General features: G+C 43.4%; 1 protein-coding gene across 1 annotated transcript in view; it reads right to left on the bottom strand.

Annotated features, from left to right (window-relative positions):
• adcy5 (adenylate cyclase 5) overlaps positions 1 to 24935 on the bottom strand; it is a gene marked incomplete at both ends in the record, with an annotated part of 340988 nt that overhangs the window by 148280 nt on the left and 167773 nt on the right. The window contains 2 exon segments of the mRNA XM_084311459.1: positions 8387 to 8508; positions 12170 to 12319. Coding sequence (XP_084167585.1) covers positions 8387 to 8508; positions 12170 to 12319 — 272 coding nt within the window.

Raw genomic sequence — 24935 nt, 5'->3', positions numbered from 1 at the left:
TTTTAGCCTAAACTTAACCAGTTGGAAACCAGGCGTACAGTAATAAAATTAGCAATCAACCAATCAATCAATTCAATAGACCATGCTCACTTAAAACAGCGCTGCTTCTCTCAGTCTGACTCCCCCGCTGTTGCAGACAGGAGTGTGTGTGTGTGTGTGTGTGTGTGTGTGTGTGTGTGTGTGTGTGTGTGTGTGGTGTGTGTGTGTGTGTGTGTGTGTGTGTGTGTGTTTGTGGGTACGCCAGCGTCGGACAGTGTGAGAGTGAACGCTGCAGTCAGTGGGAAGGAAGTAGAAATTTAGCAAATAATCAATCAATCAATCAATCCGCGATTTTTCTTTTGTTCTAAAATGACTCATGACCCATCAATTACATCATCCAACATTGTTTAAAGGACTAAGACATTCGCCTTGACAGAATCGCTTTATATTTAGTCGTTATGGCGCTATCAACATATCCATTTGTTAAAGATTATTGTCCGCCATCTTGTGATCCGGCGGAGTGATGTGATGTGATTCGGTTGTGGGCGGGTCCTGGGACCAGAAGCGTAGAATGGTCCCAATACATACGTGTAAATGGACTGTTTCAGCCAATCAGAATCGAGAAATTTGCATGCCGTTGTATAATGTTAGTGACACAAGTGCTACATATACTTTTGGTCAGGCTTCTTATATTTAAGTGTAGCGCTGCCCTATTCAGCATTTAGCCTTCTTTTGTAGCTATACTCGTTTTCGTCTACTGGCTTAGTTTACACTTTATTTTATAAAGGCTGAGTCCTTTATGGTAGTGTTTTCTTTTGTTCTTTTGGAACTGCCCTTTGCACATAAACTCCCTTGGTGGAGGTTTATTGTTTTATGTTTGCAATATAAACTCTGTTTTTAGGAGTTGCCTTTGTGGCTTATTTATTTTCTCTACAATACCTCTTTAACACTTTGGCGTTTGGAGTTTTGTTTTAACTATATCTATACTTTATAGTATTGCTATCTGTCCATTCTCATTGTCACTTGAGTGCATAAACCGTCCCTTCATAATGGCTTCAAGAAAAAAAATCCATCGGTAGGTTGTTATTTTATAGTGCCGTGAATATAAGCTTTATCGCAGATTTCGTATCTATTTTCTGGAAAGCTAGTTATGGGGCTAAAGGCTAGCTACTAACGTTATATTCAACGGCATTTCGGTTTTATATATGCTAATGAAATAACACAAACTGCTTATGATCCGGACTATTCCAGAGCATCTATGGATGAAAGGGGGGCGGCGGGGGATGTCGATTAGTATTATTGATTACCAATACAGTGTCCGTGTAAGTAGCCACATTCACAGATCGATTGCTTGCGTTGCACAGCAAGCTCCGATCCGGCTATAAATTAGGTGATAAATGTCTTACCGTCAGCCCGTGTGATACCCGGCAGCATTTCCCCGTTATCGATCGGCATCTGGTAGATCGATATGTCCATTGGTTGATGATAAATCCCCTTATTCCATGGTGGAATCTCAACTTCAAAACGTGATACACAGTGCATGATGTTCGCTTGGGATCAGAGTAATATGATACTCCACTGAAAGGTAAAAAAAATAAAAAATCCATTCGCCCACAATGATACTGCAGTGGAGCGATGGCGCCCCTAAGAGGATCTGGCCGGTATTGCATGTTGCCGAGGGTAGATCTGCAGAGTCGATCGGGGAGTCAATCGGGGATCTTGATCCGGTTATTAACACTTTAATCGCCGGAAACGCCGTAACTCGTCATTGCCCGCCATGCTCATTCTGCCGAAGACGCCGTAACACGTCTTTGATATCAATATTTCAAAAATCTGTGATCGAAATCATATTTCTCCTCCGGGGACCTGAGATATACTGCTGATCTCCACTCAACTCTCTAACGGTTCAAGAGCGCCATCTGGTGGCCGATCGGCAGATCGGCCAACAGGAAGTGACGCGCCAAACAGGAAGTGCTCATCCATATTTCGTCCGGGCACTCGCGATCGTTAGCCGGACTCCATCTCGACACACTGGATAATCAATCGCTCGCCCTAACTCAATAAACAACGTTATTTGGACGTATATAGTATTATACAACCTGGAAATGGTTCATCTAGATCAGTGGTCACCAACCTTTTTAAGCCCAAGATCACCTTTTTTTTTTTGGTGAAGGCAAGATCTACCTATTGAAGCGTTGAGAGAGAAAAGACAGCCAAGATTGTACTTTAAACTAAATTACTTTTATTTGCCTGTATTCTAATTACATGCAATGCTTTGGTCCAACATTAAAACGTCAAAGTAGAACTATTATGTACTTTCTCAGTCAGTGCTAAGTGCAGTCATCTTATGCAGCATCACTTTTCACATCAAAACAAAAGTAGAACTGTAATGTGGACTTTCTCATATTATTAACATTGACAAACATATTTACAATTAGCATTTTATAAAGTAGAACTGTAATGTGTACTTTCTCAGTCAGTGCTAAGTGCAGTCAGTGCTAAGTGCAGCATCACTTTTCACATCAGAACAAAAGTAGAACTGTAATGTGGACTTTCTCATATTATTAACATTGACAAACATATTTACAATTAGCATTTTATAAAGTAGAACTGTAATGTGTACTTTCTCAGTCAGTGCTAAGTGCAGCATCACTTTTCACATCAAAACAAAAGTAGAACTGTAATGTGTACTTTATCAGTCAGTGCTAAGTGCAGTCAGTGCTAAGTACAGCATCATTTTCACATCAAAACAAAAGTAGAACTGTAATGTGTACTTTCTCAGTCAGTGCTAAGTGCAGTCAGTGCTAAGTGCAGTCAGTGCTAAGTGCAGCATCATTTTCACATCAAAACAAAAGTAGAACTGTATGTGTACTTTCTCAGTCAGTGCTAAGTGCAGCATCACTTTTCACATCAAAACAAAAGGAGAACTGTAATGTGGACTCTCAGGGTAAGATAAAAAAAAAAAAAAAAGATGTCATGGAAAGATCTACAGGGACAGTCTCAAAGATCGACCAGTCGATCAAGATCGACGGGTTGGTGACCACTGATCTAGATCAACATCCCATAATCGAAAACTGTCTACTCCAAGCTGATCGTCCAACGGCGCGAGGAAAATACGGTAAGATCCAGCGTTATTTTCTAACGTGTTCCATATAAACTGCTCTGATGATCATATGACCCACACTAGGTGAATGATATAACGTTGCCCACGGAATTATAAACGACCCCCCGCCCATCCGGTCAACATCAGATGATACGTAGTAACTTCTAGAAGTACCTCCAGTTGAAATTTTTTATCTGGCACCGATCGCTACCAAACTGTATTTGATCATCAATATAATGCATTTGGGGCTATAAATCAAGTTCTGGAGAAAGCTGCAGAAAACGATAAAAACATACGTATACTTTAGACCATATTTTAGTATGAATATGTGAATGAAAAAGTATAACGTTGCTACACCCTGAACAATATATATAGGACATCTAATGGGCCATAATAATGTCAATTTAGCAATAGAATTTAAAAGGTTATAGCCCTGCAAAGAAGGGGAACTTCTCCATAGACAAATTCCCCCCCCCCCTCCCTCCCCCCCCCCCCCCTCCCTCCCCCTTCTCTCTGAGTACCCGTCTCCTGGCGCTGACTAAGGTGATGGATGCCTCGGGGTCTTGGCCAAGCTTGTAGTGACTGCTCTACATGCACCTCCGAGGCCTTGGATCAGTTATTCACCGCCGTCTGTCTGTGGTCCTGTCAACTGATTAACAGACTGTTAACAGATTAACAGTCAACGCGGTTTCATTGCTGGGTTAAGTACTTCTATTCTATTCACATAATACGCTTACTTCATATATCTACTCCATTCACATATATGCCTACCACTTGTATCTATTGCTATGTCCGCCTACTACAATCTCATGAGCTGTCTAACGCCTGTCCCGTCTCCCTGTCTTCCTATGACTTGCTGTCCTGGAGTGTTGACCGGAGTGTTGGACGTCCCGTGACGAAGGCCGGGAGATTGCGACCCCCTCTGCGTGCCCCCCTGTCTCCGGAGGTCTCGTAGTGGTGACCGGAGTGCCGGATGTCCCGCGATGATGTCGGGGAGTTCGCGACCCTCTCTGCGCCACCTCCTATCTCCCTGTCTCCGGCTGTCCCTGAGCAACGACCGGAGTGTTGAATGTCCCGTGACTAAGACGGGGAGGACGTGACCCTCTTTGCGCCGCCCCTGTGCCTCAAATAGATCCGCTATCAACTCTATCTTTAATCTTTCAAAATGTTCAGTTGCTATCGCTATTAGCTCTATCTTTAATTTTTCAAAATTTACAGTTGCTATTGCATGCACTCATCTGTGTTTCACCACACACATGAGTGCATGCTTACCAACTGTCCGTCTGCAACACTACTATCACCAACATCTAAGAAGGGAGATCCCCCCTTGAATGGCCCTTCTAAGGTTTCTCTCCTCCACACTGCCTGTGGAGCTTTTTTCCCTATTGTTAGGTTTTAGTGAGTTTTTCCTTACCTTCGCGTGGGGTATGTCTGGGAGTGCTTGCATTCTTTCATTTATTTGCATTCATCTAAAAAATGTTTGGACCTTATGGTGTTCTTGTTCTGTTCTTGACTTATTGTTATGTTGTCTTCTTGACTTGTTTAAAGAAGACCTGTACGGCCCATGGGGACATTAACGTGTGTTGTCGGGCCCTATAAATAAATTTGATTTGATTTGATTTGATTTAGAGCTGGCTAGGGATGGTAGATTATGAATTTAACCATGGCGATCAAAGTGTTAATATGGAATAAAACAATAACAACTTGCCACGGCTATATACATGCCTCTGGTCCACAACGCATGGATTCGAAACACGTATTTATACATGGCCGGTCCCAATAGTGTTAATGAGTGTCGTCCTGTTTTTTTGGACATTACTTATTTTCTTGAATACTCACTTTGAGGCTTCCACCTGTAAAGGTTGTTTTGTGTTGTTTATTTTCCCCCTTCTCCTAAAACGTCTGCATAAGCAGTTAGTGGTTATTCGTTTTATGTATAACTTTAAGAGTCCCTATTATCTGCTCATGACCCACACACACACACACCCACAGCCCTCACACATACAGATATTACAGTACTGTTACATCCAGACATTTATGGCATACAAGATATACAAATATACAGTACTGTTTATTTACAGACAATAGTTTCTAAAAGAATATATACATTTGAGGGGGAAGAAACTGTACATTGGAGGGGGTTAGGTGGGGGGGGGTTGGACATTGTTTGTGTGTGTGTGTGTGTTCGATTTAGTCTGATGAAACTAGAGGAGAGGTCATGGGGTGAACAAAGTGAATAGGTGTGTTCCTCTTGGTGTCATGAATATCCACAACAAAGTGTGTGAGCGTACGACAAACGGGTCAGAAGTAGGGCTGGGTATCACCAGTGATTTCCCAAAACGATTCGATTCCGATTCACAAGGTCCCGATTCGATTCGATTTCCGATTAAATCCGATTCAATGGTTCAAGGAACCCTCTAACATTAAGTTTACATTAAGAATTGACATGAATGTACTTTTTATTGGAACATTGGCTTTTGCATACGTCACGTCTGAGTGATGTCTGAGTAAGTGGTTTCGTAGATTTGTTGTATTTCCAATAATAATAATGGTAATAATAATAATATTATATTATCCTTATTTTCAATTTTTCTCCCATCCCAATTTCGCTGTTTCCAATTTTCCCCTCCCCTGTCTTGAACGTTGCTCGCATATGCCCCCCACTGGTCGGTTGTAGGGAGGATAGAAGCCTTGCATCACGTGTCCCCTCCGGTACACGAGGAGGCAGCCTGTCACATCTTTTCACCTGCCAGCGCGGACTCTCATTGGCGAGGTGTAACGTGTGGGAGGCTCACACTACCCCCGCCATTTCCTGTCTCTGCTGTGCAGGCGTCCCCCAAACGACCTGTAGGAGTCGCTGTCCACAACGTCCAGATTACCACCCATCGACTTCCACCCGCTGACTCTGCCAATTGAGTCAGTATGACAGCCAGCCCAAGCCGGAGGCAACGCCGACAGCCGGATTCGAACCCGGTGTTTCTTGCGTTGGTGACGAGCGCAATGTCCGCTGCGCCACCCAGCCGCCTTATATATAATATTTTTTAAGATCGATCTTGGGATTATGAATCGATAATCGCTCATTCAAATGAAGATCGATTCAAAATCGGGAAATCGCTCATCTGACAAATTTGGCCTGATGGTGGCGCTAGAGGAAAGGTCATGGGGTCAGCAAAATCAATAGGTCTCTTCCTCTTGGGCTCATGAATGTGCACAGCAAATTCCATGGCAATCCGGCCATTAATTTTCTAGAGATCTCGTTCATTGGACTAACGTATAGACTTACTCACTGAACCAACAGCCTCAGGAGGTAAGTATTGGAGTATTTCACATGCGTACCTTATCATGACATTATGAACGGTCAAGCTCAGGCAACAACTATCCTGAGCATCCAGAGACAGCGCCAGCTTTCACACTTTGTCCTTGACTCATGTTTAATTCCGAAACTCTATGAGACGGACCATGTGTCTTTAATAGTACTGTACTGTACATCATCATGTTACTCTGTCAAAGCAGGAAACCCTTTTTTTAAAACGTTGAATATATCTTGTTTTGTTTTGTTTCTGTACAGAACACAAGAAAAAATATCACTGTACGTGGCTTTTGTTGAAACCTTTTGTTGTGTTAATTACAGCTCAATGAAACGATAAGGTAGCAGTCCCTATGAGACAAGGTATTGCTATTTTTTCATCTACATCCTTTCATGGTGCTGTAATTAACACAATACAATGATTAAATGTCCATGACATCACTCAAACTCATTTACTCAATAACTGTCAAACTAAATGAACGTGTGCAAAATAAGCTTGCACCAGTATGCCGCAATCTTGTGTCACTCTGAAAACAAAAGGATTCACAAAATGTCAATACTATGCAATGCAAAGCATCCATGTGATTGTGAATGTCTTCCAGACAGAGGAAGAGAGAGATATCCACTGAAATTGCTCCACAATGGTGGAATGAACTTCCCACCACAGTTAGGACAGCCGGGACTCGACCAATTTTCCGTCGTCAACTAAAAACACACTTCTTCAATCAATATCTGAAATGAAGAAAATAACCTTCATACTGTCTTTTACTATTATGCACTCTGCCACTAAATAATCTTCCTTGCCTAATACTACTGCCTACTATTGCTAATAATATGTCTTTACTACTATGCACTCAAGACTGCAACACCCAAGTTTAAACACTGTTTGGTGAACATTGTTACTCAGCTGAAAGAGTTGTACCTTTCCTGCTGATTTGTTGTACAGAACTTGTAAGTCGCTTTGGATAAAAGCGTCAGCTAAATATAAAATGTAAAGGGAAGAGGTGTGTGTGTGTGTGTGTGTGTGTGTGTGTGTGTGTGTGTGTGTGTGTGTGTGTGTGTGTGTGTGTGTGTGTGTGTGTGTGTGTGTGTGTGTGTGTGTGTGTGTGTGTGTGTGTGTGTGTGTGTGTGTGTGTGTGTGTGTGTGTGTGTGTGTGTGTGTGTGTGTGTGTGTGTGTGTGTGTGTGTGTGTGTGTGTGTGTGTGTGTGTGTTGTACCTCATTTTTGCATTGTACCTCACTGTTACCCATTTTACTCTGTATTGTATATTATATGTATATTGAACGTTCCTTTACTTACTTTTTACCTACTTCTAATAACTTTTTTACTGTATGAAGCACACTCTCGGGGGCTCATACAGAAACAAGCATTTCATCGTAACGTATTCTGTATTTTATTGTGACAAATAATAAACAAACTTGAAACTTGAAACTATATAGTAATCTTTATTTTAGTCATCTTATTTTATTCTATGCTAAATTTATTGTGTTTTTATCTTATTTTATTATTAAGAATCTATCTTATTAAAGAAGCTGCTATGGTTGAGGGACCACAATAAATAGAATTTCACTGTTCTTGCTGTAAAGTACTGTAATAAGTGACAATAAAGGAATCTGAATCTGAATCTGAAAAACTGAGGTGGACCACAAATAGTCTCCTCGCTGAGCTCCACTCAGTGTATTCACAAGAGACGTCGCGGGAAACCGGAGGTCGAATAGCGGGGAGCCGATGTCAAACTGCGAAGCGGAGAACGAGGAGGGTGGGGCACCGTGTTCCAGCAGCTGCTCTTGAACTGTATAATGTCTTTGTACTGTATGTCCTGTATGGACAGTGTGTTCCTACTCACCAGCATCACATCTAAACGTCCTTGAGGTCAACTGTGGGGAAGTGATATTGTGTGTAGGGGGGGGGGAATACATTTTCTATTGATTCTATTGTTTGTATCCAGGACGGGAGTGAAGATACCCCCTCCTGCCTGCATGGGACGGCCCCTATACCTGACGTTGTCGTGCTTCTGGATGTAGATCTTGTGAAACATCATGTCCTCCTGCTTGGTGTTAATGTCGGCTTTCATCTCCATGGCAACGTGCCGGGGAAGCACCGAGAGGAGGAGGCGTTCCTGTGGAAAGACAACGAGGAAGAGGATGAGCATGAGGAAGGGGGGGGGGGGGGGGGGGGAATAGCAACAAAAAGGTGGGTGAAAAAAAACAGGAGAGAGCGAGAGAGAGAGAGAGAGAGAGAGAGAGAGAGAGGTGCCGAGCTCTGAATGTCTCTCAGCGGCGGTGGTGCAGGGGTAATTAAGTTCACTGCCATATCGTCTGCCCCCGCACTCATCAATCCGTCTCCTGGGCCACGTCCGCCCACGCCCCCGGTGACACCGCAGAGCGATGTCACCACGGAATGACGAGGTTGTGGGCCAGCCCTTGATGATGTCACAGTGGGGGAGGGGGGGGGGGGGAGTGCTGCTACAGGGTGATACTCTGTGACACAGCTGAGGAGAGGACTGAGGCTGGCGCCGGAGCTAAAGACAAGCGCTGTAATATACCATCAAATGTAGCATTTCATTTAATTTCAAACCTTTATTTCAACTCGTAAGACGCCGAGGTTACCCTCATTTACAGCGACGACGAGCTTACAAGATGAGACCAAAGTGTATCAACAATTTCATACATTATAGGCATACGGTTCCGTCTGTAGTGTGGTAGTGAAAGGTTAACCCTTTGGTAGTGTGGTAGTGAGAGGGTTAAGCAGAAGAAGGAACAACCTTTGGGGGGCAGCGGTGGCCTAATGGTTAGAGAAGCGGGTTTGTGACCGGAAGGTCGCCGGTTCGATGCCCGGGACCGGCAGGAAAAATCTGCCGCTGAAGTGCCCTTGAGCAAGGCACTTAACCCCCAACTGCTCCAGTGAAGTTGCTCAGTGGCCAATAGTGTCAGACTGTGGTTGTACTGGGCAGCTCCCAGGTATGAATGGAACTGTGTGAATGTGAAGCAGGGCGTAGCTGAAAAAGAGCATCTGTGCTCAGCGAACCTACCCTGGGTAAATAAAGGTTAAACATGTTCAAACCAAAACTGAGCGATGGAAACTATGGATTTGCCAGAGGGGCAAATATTAGTGAGTGATAAGGCTGTCCCCGAAGCCTGTTTTTGGGATTCGAACTTCGTCAGCGTTTTTCGAACGAATGTTTTTTTTTTAAAATAAAAAAAAAAAAAAAAAAAAACGTTTTTTATAAATATCCTCAAACTAAATCCTCAATTTGAATAAAGTGATTAATCTTTAGAGTCTTTCTTTTTTATTAAATCAACTTTCTTTAATGAATATAACTTAGCAGTTTTTTTTAATACTATAATATTAGTGTGTAGCCTAATCTTTATCTGCAACTGTGAAGAAAAACCCCATTGGTTTAAACAGAATGAATAGACACATAAAATAAATATAAAATATATATATTTTTTTATTAAAAATAAAAAATTCAAATTTTGATTTAGAATTCGAATGTTAACGTAACGAACAAACGTTCGAACATTCGGGCTCAGCCTTAGTGAGTGACTGTTTATGAACTTGTGTAGATGTAGGTGGAAATGGTACACACTACACAGAGGTAGAGCATTACCTAATGTGGATCCAATAAATCACATCCCTTAAAATGACATGAAACCACTGCCAGATAAAAAACAACCATCAGGCAACCTAAAGGAGATAGTTGGTTACTTACCAAAGTAAGACTAACTTACAAGCAACAGTCAAAGTCAACCAGCATTTGTTCTGGTGGCTGGTTTTAATTGCACACCCAACTAATATTCATCTGGATAAAATATTTCAACGATAATTTTTTTTATAAACAAACCACAGAACCTGCATCACAGGCGGGTTGAACTGGTCAGCCCCTCAACCTTGACCGCACTGCTAACCTCTTTATTAACCACCTGTCCTTGATGTTCAGATTTTCCTACTCCCATAAATATCTGAAAAAATATATATATTATAAATACTTATGCTACTATGCTAATATGTCTTTACTACTATCCACTCAAGACTGTAGCGCAAAATAATTTTTTTAAGATAAATTTTTTAGCGTTTATCGCTTTTTCCTGGTCAGACATGACCGACAGATGCAGTGAGGGTGAAACGGGAGAGAGAGCAGGGGAAGACATTCGGCAAATAGCGGCGGGTTCGGAAATCGAACTCGGGTCAGCCGATCCGCGACGCAGCGCGGTACATGGTGTGCTACTGGAGCGCCCTCTGTAGCACAAGTTTGACACTGTTTGACGAACAATCTTATTAGGGCTGACCTCGACTAGTTGAATAGTCTACTAATCGATCGAAAGGAGCCGCAGTCGACTGCCAACCTCTTAGTTGAATGCAAAAAAAAATTAAGATATATATATATTTTTTTTTATCCACTTTTTCTCCCATTTTCTATATTTTTCTCCCATCCCAATTTCGTATCATCCAATTCAACCCTCCCCTGTCACGGACGCTGTTTCTTGCCTCCCACAAGCCGGCTGCAATGTGGACTAAGTCATACATAGCACAAGTCCCCTCCGGTACTTGAGGTAACAGCAGTCGCATCTTTTCACCTGCGCAGCTCGATCTCTCAGTGGCGAGGAGTAACGCGTGGGAGGCTCACGCTGCCCCCGACACTTCCTGATTCTACTGTGCAGGCGCACCAACCAACCTGTAGGAGTCGCTGTCCACAACGCCCGATCCCCACCCATCAGTTTCCCACCCCCTAAGCGTCTCCATCATTTTGTGGCGAGCGCCTTGCCCACTACGCCACGTAGCCGCCCTAATAAAGATATATATATATATTTTTTTGTATCATTCTTTCCAAAAGCAAAGAGGCCTAGAAGCGTGGCTAACACTAATGGTGCGCATACCAGCGGGGCTAACTGCCTAAGAAAACGGGCACAGAGGCACTGAAAAAGGATTTCCCCCATCTAATGAACACACTAGACTAGACAAATATCAAGATGTATCCATCAGTGGACCAATTGCATGCTTTTCGCAGAGGACAAGAAGCCTTCCGTCGACTCCTTCAGACATTAAGCACCCCCACAGCCCAAATGGAATGATCCCAAAAAAAATTATAATTGCATTCGGGGGGCCGGCACATTTTGGCCAATCAAAGTCGACTATACAAATCCTTAGTCCTGGGCGGCTGATTGGCGCAGTGGGCAAGGCGCTCGCCTCTAACGCAGGATACGCTGGGTTTGAGCCCAGCTCTCGGCATTGCTACCGGCTGGCCGGTCGCTCATACTAACACAATTGGCAAGTGTTAGAGGGTGGGAAAGCCGGTGGGTGAGGATTGGACGTTGTGGACAGCGACTACTACAGGTCGGTTTGGTGACGCCGGTGCGGCCGAAGCAGGAAGTAGCGGGGGCAGCGTGAGCCTCCCACGCGTTACTCCTCGCCACTGAGAGTTCGAGCTGCTGCGGTGAAAAGATGCGACAGGCTGCCTCCTCGTGTACCGGAGGGGACAAGGCTGATGCAAGGCTTTTATCCTCACTACAACCGACCAGTGGGAGGCATAGTCCAGCAACGTTCAAGACAGGAGAGGGAAAAATTTAATAATACGAAATTGGGATGGGAGAAAAATTGAAAATAGGGAGAAAAAGTGGATAAAAAAAGTATAAATCCTTAGTCCTAAATCTTACTGACCCTTCCTGCTGACTCATTGTACGGAGCTTGTAAGTCGCTTTGGATCAAAGTAATGTAAACGTGAACTTAACCCTGCTCCTCGGTGAACAGGCGGACCGTCTCGACCTCCCCCTCTCTCTCACCTGCTGCTGGTTCTCTCTCTGGGAGTGGAGGCGAGCCTGGATGCACTCCCTGGTCTCCTGGAAGGCCTGCCGCTGGGAGCCCTCGGCCGGGTAGTGGGTGCACACCCCCACCATGTTGGAGCACGAGAAGATCAGCACGTTGGACACCACCTGGGGAACAAGAGGCGGAGAGAGTGAGTGGGAGAGTGAGAGAGAGAGAGTGAGTGGGAGAGTGAGAGAGAGAGAGAGCGAGAGAGAGTAGTAGTACCAATGTATATATATTATACCCAGTTTAATAACCTGTAGTGTACATTGTATATTACCATTACACTTTACGCACTCTGGTTGGATGCCAAACCTCTTTTTTCGTTGTACTCTATTTGTGCTGTATAATGACGATACATTTGAATCTAATCTAATCTAAGAGGGGGAGAGAGAGAGAGAGAGAGAGAGAGAGAGAGAGAGAGAGGGGGGGGGAGGCGGTGTAGGGTGTGCATGTGAGCAGCTGTATGAAAAGTAGGTTACAGGACATTCAAAGACGTGCTATGCTTGTCACCCAGTGACGCCGCCTACTGACTTCTGAAAAACACAACCCAGCTGCCCCTTCTGAGGGGCCACGACGTCAAGTTCTTCCCTGCTAACCATTTACGACTAATATTCAGTAAACCAGAAGTTCTCTCTCTCAAGTGTCTCCCTCCCCCCTCTCTCTCTCTCTCTGTATGCATAAAAATGGAGGCCCCTCGTCACTATAGGCCCACGGGCCGCGGCCGTCGTTAATACGGCCCTGCTCGTCTGCCATATAGATAGCGTTAACGTTTGCAAATGAAGTCAACGTCATCCAGCTCACAGTGCCTCACACCACATATCTAGATAACGTTAGCTAGCGGCTAGCACTAAAGCTAACGCCAACCAGAGAGGGAAACGTTATTATTATTTATTCGAGGAAACCGTATGACCAGATCGCAATTCGGGACCGTGAAACACTTTTATTGTATTGCGTGGTAGAACCGTAGTCCGTAGAAGTTCTACTACCACTCAATAGTAACTTATGTCTAACATAATCCTTTTATTTGAACAACTTACTGGAAAAGCCTGCCTGCCTATCACCAATATTATGACACACTCTGTGGGCTTTGATTTACACTCACAGCCTACCCGCTGCAGCCGTGCAGCCAGACTGCAGCGCTGTGTGCTGAAGGTCTACGCGCTGGAGATGGGAGGTACTGGATCAAACCATAATGGGGCAGGGGGGGGGGGGGGGTTCGCAATCTTTGGAAACTTAAAGACTTGTTATTAAGTGTCATTGCGTATTATTAATTTGATTGAAATTACGTAGTTATGGTTAGATTTATATATATATTATATTATATATCATATTTCATATGATCAAAAAGTGGTGGAGCAAGATCATAACCTTGCTCCCCCAAGTTCAATAGTGAGAGAGCAGCCGCTCCCGGTGCTCTTAGGGCCAGGCGGCTATGTGTGTGTGTGTGTGTGTGTGTGTGTGTGTGTGTGTGTGTGTGCGCGTGCGTGCGTGGGTGTGTGTGTGTGTGTCTCTGCAGCCTCTCTTTCCTCATCTCCCTCTGTATGTGTTTCTCTCCATCTCTACCCCCTCTCTCTCCCTCTGTGTGTGTGTGTGTGTGTGTGTGTGTGTGTGTGTGTGTGTGTGTGTGTGTGTGTGTGTGTGTGTGTGTGTGTGTGTCTCTGCAGCCTCTCTTTCCTCATCTCCCTCTGTATGTGTTTCTCTCCATCTCTACCCCCTCTCTCTCCCTCTGTGTGTGTGTGTGTGTGTGTGTGTGTGTGTGTGTGTGTGTGTGTGTGTGTGTGTGTGTGTGTGTGTGTGTGTGTGTGTGCGTGCGTGCGTGCGTGCGTGCGTGCGTGCGTGCGTGCGTGCGTGCGTGCGTGCGTGCGTGCGTGCGTCTCCCCCTGCTGTTCTCCCTCCTAGGGGAGAGAGAATCTAAAGCAGCTATGGACTTTGCGGTGATCCGGCTGTCTCTACCCTACATTACTCTATTCCTAATGGTTATGGACTTTACTACATAAAATGGACTTTGTACTGATGGTCTGTCTCTGTAGCCTAGGCTACTACTACAGGGACATGCGAATCGCCAGGGGAAATCATTCATGGCAATAATTATACACTGCTTGTGATGTATCAATAGTTAAGGTTGCCATGGTAACAGTAATGTGTTTCAGTAACCTACCGGCACGGCATGCAGTACATGATCATGCTTTTTCATAGCCTGTGAATCGTCTATGAGTGGCCTGGTGTGTGTTTGTAATGTGACTCTTTCAATAAATATTTTCAAGGTGGCTCCTGAGTTGTGCCAAGTGTCTGAGGACCACTGGCCCAGAGTATCCATCCATTATGCTTACAAGTGGTGGTATTAAGGGCTGGTGTGTCTGTATGTGCGTCGATGGGGAGGGGTTGGTGGAGTATGCGCAGGCTGATTGTGGTGGGCCGCTCTGGGTCAAAAGGTCGAGGGCCCTTTGTCCTGTTCGTCACACGGAAGAGAGTCCGTTGTGCTGATGCGCTTACGTTCTAATATCCTACTACTCTCATGTTGAAGGGATGATGAAAAGCGGGGCACCTGCTCTTTCAACGGGTTGTATTTTTAAATCAGATTGGGATTAGGTGGTTTATAATAATATTATAAACCACCTAATCCCAATCTGATTTTTTTTTAAATGATGATGGAATACAGGTAAATGAGTCCTATTCATGGTTTATTTGGACGCATCTAAACCTACTGCGGACTAATCAATGATCAACTCCAAAAGATGAACAATTTTACCTAAATACATTTTACATTCTAAGTTTCAAGTTTCAAGTTTCTTTATTAGTTGTCATACAGAAGTACAGAATACTTTTATATAAAATGCTTCTTTCTGTTTTGCTCCAGAGATTGTGCTAGATAAAAATAGATAAGTATAAAAGTATAGTAAGTATAAAATAGAAGTCAAGTACGTAGACAATTTTTTTTTTCAATATATACATATATACAATGTACAATGCAGAGTAGAAAGTAACTGAGTTACAATACAATATACTATATACTATACAGTACAATGCAGAAATGGGATGAGGTACAGTGTTAGGGAGTAGCTTCACAGTAGCTTCACTTGTACTATGTGTAATTAAACTAGTAGTTTAACAACATTCTACAGTAGCTTGCTGGTACAGTAGTTCAATTTATTTCAAATTTGCAAAGTAATCGTAGATGTTAGTAACTTTTTTCTATTTAAACTATTTAGAGAAATGTCTTTCTCTGTCAAATAAAGGAACAACAACTCTGAGAGAACTGCTCGTCAAATAAATAAAACATTCTGCTCTTAGAACGAAGCTGACAAGCCCACCAAGTTATAAACATACATATTTAGTTGACTGTTTTAACTATTGTGATTATGCAAGGAAAATACAACAAATGAACACTCCTTCCACTTTCTCTCCTATAAAGAAACCAGATTAGATACAGTATACTGTAGTTATTTAGTGTTGGTTCACGTCAGACTGGCAGACAGCTATTCAAATGACATGCACCTCATAGCTTTTGCAAAAAACTAAATTGAATATTATGCAGTCATAATATCCCCTTAATTGGCTGGTATCAATCCCTGTCTCCTGAGCCGTTCAGCCATTGTGTAGTGTGATGTGTGCCGGGTGCCAGTGTATGGCAGCCATTGAGCCTGCATAGCCCAAGGTTGGGTGCTACCAGTGGTGGTGAAGGAGGCAATTTCCACCCTACATTGTAAAGCACTTTGAGTGTCTAGAAAAGCGCTATATAAATGCAAGTAATTATTATTATTATTATTATTATTATTATTATTATTATTATTATTATTATTATTATTATTATTATTATTATTATTATTATTATTATTATTATTATGTGACTTCCTTTTGTATTTTGTAATAATGTTGTATCCATTAACACTTTGATTGCCTAAGGCTAAATTCATGATATACCATAGGTTGCCAGCTCTATTTGTCTATGGAGAAGTTCCCCTTCTTTGCAGGGCTATAACTTTTTAAATTCTATTGCTAAATTGCCATTATTAGGGCCCATTCAATGTCCTATATGTATTGTTCAGGGTCTATGAACGTTAAACTTTTTCATTCACATATTCATACTAAAATATGATCTAAAGTATAAGTATGTTTTCATCTCTTTCTGCAGCTTTCTCCAGAACGTGATTTATAGCCCCAAATGCATTATATTGATGATCAAATACAGTTTGATAGCAATCGGCGCGATATAAAAAAATCCAACTGGACGGACTTCTGGAAGTTACTACACGTCATCTGATGTTGACCGGATGGGCGAGGGGGCGTTTATAATTCCGTGGGCAGCGTTATACCATTCATCTAATGTGGGTCAAATGTTCATCATAGCAGTTAGTGTCGAACACGGAAATATTACACGCTAAAACTCACCCCAGTCTCCGCGGGCCGTTGGGCGATCAGCGTGGGGTAGACAGTTTTCCATTATGGGATGTAAAAATACCCGGTCCATTTCCATGTTGTATAATACGTCCAAATCATGTTGTTTATCGAGTTATTGGCAACGGATCGCTATGTATTGTGTCAAGATGGAGTCGCGGGAGCTATAGAGAGTGGCCGGAAGTAATATGGGTGAACAGCACTTCAGCCACATCACTTCCTGTTTGGCGCTTCTGCCGATCGGCCACCAGATGGCGCTCTTGAACCGCTAGAGGATTGAGAGGAGCTCTGAACTGTGTGTGAAGGCTGCGGATGGAAAATATGATTCCGATCACAGATTTTTGAAATATTGATATCAAAGACGAGTTACGGCGTCTTCGGCAACTTGAGCATGGCGGGGAAGGACGCCTAAACTCGTCTTCTGGCAGTTAAAGTGTTAAAGTAAGTAACTTTAGCTAAAAAAAACTATATTTTTCCTGAGGGTAGCTTTGCTGTAGTTGAACTTCTTCCAGTGTGAAGTAAGTGGTATACCGTAGTAGCTTCCCCGACATTGGCAAAAAAGAGAGAGAGAGAGAGAGAGAGAGAGACACACACACACACACACACAGATGTTTGATGTAAAAGGATCTCTGCTGCCCTCTGCTCTCCATATTTCTACCTCTCCCTCTGGGCAGAGAACAGGAGGTCTCAAACCTCTCCTGGGACTTGACCCTACACTCACCAGAGCATCATCCTGTCACTCACTCAGCCTCTCACTACTACCTGGGTCTTGACCCTACGCATACCAGAACACTACCTCTCCTGGGTCTTGACTCTACACTTACCAGAACACTACCTCTCCTGGGTCTTGACTCTACACTTACCAGAACACTACATCTCCTGGGTCTTGACCTACACTTACCAGAACACTACCTCTCCTGGGTCTTGACCTACACTTACCAGAACACTACCTCTCCTAGGTCTTGACCTACACTCACCACAACATCCCCCTGTCCAGCCTCTCACCACCACACTATCTTTCCTGGGTATTGACCCTACACTTACCAGAACACCATCTCTCCTGGGTCTTGACCTACATTCACCAGCCTCTCACCACCACACTACATATGTGGACAAGTAGCTTGGAACATGAACACACTACCCGAAGACAGCCAGAGAGAATCTCACAGACTTGGGGTGTGTGACAGTGCACACCATGTATGAATTTAACAGTGTGCACCCTTAACCCTTTAAACACCCCTGGACCGACTGGTGGCTCCAATAATGTAGTTACTGTAGTAGTATAGCCTGGTGTTTTAAGTAGGAGGAGAGATTCTAAGGTTTGTGATGATATGAAATATTCCATCGTAAGTAGCGTAGGAAACATGGATAATTAGAGACGGATGACATCCTAGCTTTTTCTGTAATATAATCACAACAAGATGACATTGAAGGTATGAATGCCATGCCGTATATTACAGCCCTGCTGTATGTCACGTGAAGTGTGCAATGTGCGTGGCCTTGAAAGAGATGAAAATGGTTTCTCGCCTTTGGGCGAGTCTGCTTAAGGAGAAATCAAGCTACATATAGTCACATACAGTATAATGTATTTTTGTTTATTTTCCCACTCACTAAGTTATTATTTCATATACAGTATATGCAATTTATTTTGTACGTTTAGAGATACAACCTTATCTAATGCATTTCTGATTTGAGTGAAGGGCATGAGAACAACTGTAGTATATAAACTGTGGGTACAGGTATATAAACTGTGGGTACCAGTATATAAACTGTGGGTACTGGTTTATAAACTGTGGGTACAGGTATATAAACTGTGGGTACCAGTATATAAATGGTGGGTACAGGTATATAAACTGTGGGTACCTGTATATAAACTGTAGGTACCAGTTTATAAACTGTGGGTACAGGTATATAAACTGTGGGTACCTGTATATGAACTGTAGGTACCAGTTTATAAACTGTGGGTACAGGTATATGAACTGTGGGTACTGGTATATAAACTGTAGGTACCAGTATATAAACTGTGGGTACCAGTATATAAACTGTAGGTACCAGTATATAAACTGTGGGTACCAGTATATAAACTGTAGGTACCGGTATATAAACTGTGGGTACCAGTATATAAACTGTGGGTACCGGTTTATAAACTGTGGGTACCAGTATATAAACTGTGGGTACCAGTATATAAACTGTGGGTACCGGTTTATAAACTGTGGGTACCAGTATATAAACTGTGGGTACCGGTTTATAAACTGTGGGTACCGGTATATAAACTGTGGGTACCAGTATATAAACTGTGGGTACCGGTTTATAAACTGGGGGTACCAGTATATAAACTGTGGGTACCGGTTTATAAACTGTGGGTACCGGTTTATAAACTGTGGGTACCAGTTTATTTATTTTTTGATCCACTTTTTCTCCTTATTTTTCTCCCATCCCAATTTCGCCTCACCAATTCTCCCTTCAATTCTCCCCTCCCCTGTCTCGAACGTTGCTAGACTATGCCTCCCACTGGTCGGCTGCAGTGAGGACGAAGCCTTGCATCACGTGTCCCCTCTGGTACACGAGGAGGCAGCCGTCGCATCTTTTCACCTGTACAGCGCGATCTCTCAGTGGCGAGGAGTAACGCGTGGGAGGCTCACGCTGCCCCCGTTACTTCCTGATTCTGCTGTACAGGCGCACCAACCGACCTGTAGGAGTCGCTGTCCACAACGTCCAATCCCCACCCACCAGCTTTCCCACCCCTAACACTGCCAATTGTGTTAGTATGAACGACCAGCCAAGCTGGTAGCAACGCCGAGAGCTGGGCTCGAACCCAGCATCTCCTGCGTTAGTGGCGAGCGCCTTGCCCACTGCGACACTTAGCCGCCCCTGGGTACCAGTTTATAAACTGTGGGCTTACACTGCATTCTTCAGTTGGCATTTACACCCAAATAATAAAGTAAAGCTTATTCACTGAAGACCAGCCAACTCACTGTTTTATTCTTTTGGGTGGGTAATTGTCACCTAAGCAAATAATTAGTTTAATTTATAATGCTTACCATTGCATTTATTGTAATCTATTTTTATTTTAAATGGAATTAATTAGAGAATGTATTATTATTTTGGGATACTGTGATTGTTGCCATAATATGTCTATATTGTACATCGTTCTAAGCCAGATCAGTTGGCAGTTACACCCAGAGAATGAAGTAAAGCCACTGAAGACCAGCCAACTCACTGTTCATTTTCATTTATTCTTTCAGAATAAAACTGTTATTGAAACATATTCATCCTGAATCCGGTGTGATTCATGGGTGCAACATGAGCAAGAGTTGAACAAGTAAAAAAAACCTTATAGCAGCCACTTACACCCACCACTCTTTGCACATTAAGTGAAAACCCCAGAACTAGTTCTAGTTCTAACATTCTAGTGGCTGAATATCCCTAGAACTAGTTCTAGTTCTAAAGAGTTCTAGTGGCTGAATATCCCTAGAACTAGTTCTAATTCTAAGGTTCTTGTGGCAGAATATCCCTAGAACTAGTTCTAAAGAGTTCTAGTGGCTGAATATCCCTAGAACTAGTTCTAGTCAACAAATCAAACTACTACTATCAAACTAGTTCCCATCAACAAATCAATCTTAACTATATTCACAGGACATACTTGACTCCTATAAGACTGTGCCGAATGGGGCTCAAACAAGATTCCAAATGCACCCAATGTACAAATGGGGACGAAGGGACATTTATGCACATGTATTGGGACTGCTCACCAGTTAAGGCATTCTGGAAAGATGTGACCCAACAAATATCAAAACTCGTATCTTGGAATATACCTGTACACCCCTCGGTATTGCTGTTGAATGATGTTTTTGAGTTTGCAGTGAATCCACAGCTAAAGAGATTGGTTTTATCGGGTATCACAGTAGCCAAAAAGCTGATCGCATCACGCTGGTTTCAACCGGAAAAAATGTGCCGTAAAGTTTGGTTTCTGACATATCTCGATGTAATTTACCATGAAATATCTACAGCAAGAATTCTGGGTCTCAATGAATCCAAAATGTCAATGTGGTTAGAAGTGGTGGAGAGAATAAAAGCTAGCTTATAATGGTAGTGTCTGGTTAGGTGCGAGGGATAGTGGAGGTACTTCTCAAGGTGGGGTCCGGGAGGGGGGGGTTCGAGCTGAGCATATGTATGTAGGTTTTTTTTTTTAGATAACAGGTATTATGGGTATATCTTATATAAAACAACTAACCAAAAGGTGATCCCATTGGATGTGCCCTGACAATTAATGCTTGTATATCTTATCGTGTGTTGTCATGTTTGTTTATATGTTTGTTTAAAAAAGAATAAAAAAATAAAATACAAAAAAAAGAACTAGTTCTAGTTCTAAGGTTCTAGTGGCTGAATATCCCTAGAACTAGCTATAGTTCTAAAGAGTTCTAGTGGCTGAATATCCCTAGAACTAGCTCTAGTTCTAAAGCGTTCTAGTGGTTGTAGCTTGCTAGGGCCAAGCGTCCTATCACACGACTTGCAGATGATCACGTGGCGCGGCCCTGCTGCCGGAGGTATTGTTCCCGAGCACTAGACACACAGTGGGTCCTGAGACCGGCAGCCAGGGGCTAGCCAGTGCCAGCGGCCCGCTCTTTTCACAGAACCACACAATGGACTGAATCAGCCGCTGAGTCACATTCACACCACAGGCGTCTCCGCTGACGGAACCGAATGAACAAACACAACGCGTCTTTATCAAGTCAAAAGGCCCCTCAGCAGGTCTCCGAGCGGAAAGACAAAGCGTGCCGAGGACAGGGAGGAAGGGCTGGCGGTGAAACCAAGCTCAAAGTGAGGGAGCGACCGAGAAAGGAAAGAGCCGGGAGGTGTGAGTCGAGGGAGGGTGATATGCAGGAAAGAGAGGGGTTCTCTTTTGTATTCCTGCCATTCCTTGCCTGCGAGTATCTGACTAAGACGGCGTGAGTTTGCATTAAATCGAAGCACAGATGACAAATGGAATGGAAACTATCGTCACCCCCCAGACGGTTCTTTACTTTACTTTTCATTTGAATTGAGATGCCTCATTCAGTCTAGAAATGTTACTTGACCGAGCTAACCAAGTATGCCAACATATTTTTCGTAAAACAAATTCAACCTAAAAACGTTGGTGATTGTTGATTGTTAAAATAACCCAACCTCCCCCCCACCCCACTCCTATTCAACCCCCCCCCCCCCCCCACCCAACCACCTCCAACGTACAGTCCCCCCCACCCCCCCCACCTACCCAACCTCCCCAATGTACAGTTTCTACGTCAAATGTATATACTTTTTTTCTGGACTGTTTTCGTATCACAAACAGTACTGTATTTGCAAATCTGGTATGTCATAAATGTATAGATGTAGCAGTACTGTCTATCTGTATGTCGTGTGTGTCATATATGTTACGATGAATTGAAAATGGGGGACCCTGATGTAAACAAGACGAAAGTCTTTCTCTGGTCTGCATCCCCTTAACAATTGTATGTATTGAGCTGTACTGTACTGTACCCATTCTGCAATCTGTTAATAAAGTTTTCATTCATTCATTAAAAGAATAGCTCTACACTCCAACAGCCATCACTAGATAGATTGTCTGGTCAGTAACATGGGTCTCTCAGTCCCTCCGCTCTGCAGTAAACCAAAAATACATGTTCTGGTATCCCATTCCCATGTTATCCAATAAAGAGAGAACTCCACACTGCAAACACCGGTCGAATCTACCAGTGCAGTAAACATATTTTGTCTTCGCAAGATTTCTTGAAATAAGTAAAAACATCTAGGGTTCTCTCTCCTGATTGGATAAAGTGGGAACTGGATTCCAGAAATTGTATTGTCTGTTTACTGCAGAGCGGAGGGACTGGGAGACCCATGTTACTGACCAGGCAATCTATATCAGTGATGGCTGTTGGAATGTAGAGCTATTTAACACTTTATCTTAACTAAAAATAGCACTTACACAGCTGCTTTAAATTAAATGTGCCATGAAAGATCACAGGGGAAAACATCTCAAACATGTCTAATATGAATAAAGATCTTCACTGCAACGTCACACAACCACAACCCGCGCGAGAGGCAACTGCTCAAACAAGGGTGGCACTTCAAGCAGGGTAAGTTTGTGCACTGTTCATTTGTGTCATACACATGATGCTCTATAAGACTGTAGGCCTTTTATATAGTTCACTGGTTCACTCCGCCGCCTTCTTCATAACGAGGACAAACAAGACTAAGCTTAACAGCTGGGGTGCCCCGGTGGCGCACCACGTACGCTTATAGCGTAATCGCAACGTCCTGGGTTCGAATCCGGCCCAGAACATGTGTTGCATGTCCTCCCTGTCTCTCTCTCTCTGTCCCAATTTCCGAACTGTCCCGTCAATAAAATGCACTTAAAAAATGCCCCCCCCCCCCCCCCCCCCCCCCCCCCCCCCCAAAAAAATATATATAAAAAAGACTAAGTCATCGTTGTTTTTCTTTCATATTTTAATGTATTTAGCTGTACTGTACTGTACCCATTCTGCAATCTGTTAATTAAAGTTTTCAATCAATCAATCAATCAATCAAGACACTGCTAAATTACAGACAACACAGAATGGTTAACGTGATCAATAGGGAACGTTTTGTGATAGAAAAATATTTTTTTTTCTCTAAGAGAAAGAGTAGACCAGCTTCTACACATGCGCCTTCCAGTGCCACAGAGTCCTTAGTTACCATGGCAACCACTCACTGGGTGATTCCCAGCCTCATAGCAGATTTATTAACTCATATTTTACCACAAAATGCAGTAAATTACAATGTTACTCATCATTAACCCTTTCACTACCACACTACAAAGGGTTAACACTTCCACTACCACACTACAGAATGTTAACACTTTCACTACCACACTACAGAAGGTTAACCCTTTCACTACCACACTACAGAAGGTTAACCTTTCACTACCACACAACAGAAAGTTAACCTTTCACTACCACACTGAAAGGTTAACTTTCTGTAGTGTGGTAGTGAAAGGGTTCGCAGAGATAATTTCATGCCACTAGTCGTGTCTAAGCAGCCCACGATTCAGCCAGACAGATACTGTATGTCTCATGGACAAAGCCTGTTCCTAAAATCCTTGTCAAATAGCCTAACGGAACGTAGACCAATCTCAGTCACTCTTATTGTCTGAGACCAAATTCGGTCACGCCCGATTCCCAGTAAAAAGTGGGAATCTCTAGAATGTGTTTTGGGCGACGGTGTTTACGGAAGTGCGGGGGTACACAACACTTTCTGTTGTCAGTAGATGGCAGCATTGGTTTAAAATTAAAAGGTGAAAATGTTGAAAACGGACTTCCGGTATGAGAGCGGAAGGGTAGCACGCATGCGGTGAGGCTCCTGGTCAAAAGAGTGAAAAACGGAGAAATAAAGACCCGAAAAGTGACGAAAACTGATTAAAAATGAAGATGCAAACGAGAAGGAAGGAGGAGAAAACAATTATGAAGGGAAGAGAAATGGAGGACTCACAGGAAGAGGAGAGTTCGATGGAGCAGAACCCCCGAGGCGAGACCGAGAAGAGGCAGGCGGAGGAAGGGGGAGTTTCGGCTGAGACGGACAAGGGAATGCCAGGATGGGCCGAGCTCATGCAGGCCGGGATATTGGCGACCATAAAACTGAACTCGGACACGATAAGAAATGATATTTGGAAGTTACGGGAGGAATTGAGGAAGGAACAGGAGGACTTCAGAGGTGAAATGAATACAGAACTCAAAAGGGTGGATGAGAAGATGGCGGAACAGGACAGAAACGTAACAGAGGTACAGACTAGAACGGCGCAAACGGAGGAATGGAACACAGAGATACACGAGGTGTTAACGTGTGCGATTCAAAAACAAGAACAGATGGAGACAAAGATATCGGACATGGAGGGGAGGTCACGGAGAAATAACATCAGAATATGGGGATTGAAAGAAGGAGTCGAAGGGGAATCGGTGACCCAATATGTGGAAAAGCTTATCAAGGAACAACTGGAGGAGACGGGACTGGAAAAAATGGAGATACAGAGGGCCCACAGGGCGTTGGCTCCGAGACCGAAACCGGACACACCTCCGAGGGCGGTGATTATTAACTTTCTGAGATTTGAGATTAAGGAATTGATACTCAGAACCGCGTGGACCAAGAAGATAGAAATCGAGGGGAAAAGACTGTCGTTTGATCACGATTACTCGACAGCGGTAGCAATAACGCGTGTAGCTTTATGCCAAGCAAGCAGTGCAAAAATTTACCGTAGTGGCATGCAGTAATGCGCCTTTCATTTTCCGCCGCCCAGCGCCCAGGTCGTGCGGAAATAGGCTGTCTATTGCCATT

This window comes from Notolepis coatsorum (assembly GCF_963971535.1).
Source record: "Notolepis coatsorum genome assembly, chromosome: 3".
Taxonomy (NCBI): Eukaryota; Metazoa; Chordata; class Actinopteri; order Aulopiformes; family Paralepididae; genus Notolepis; species Notolepis coatsorum.
Note: the sequence above shows the minus strand (reverse complement) of the source record. Positions and strands in the feature narration are given on the sequence as shown.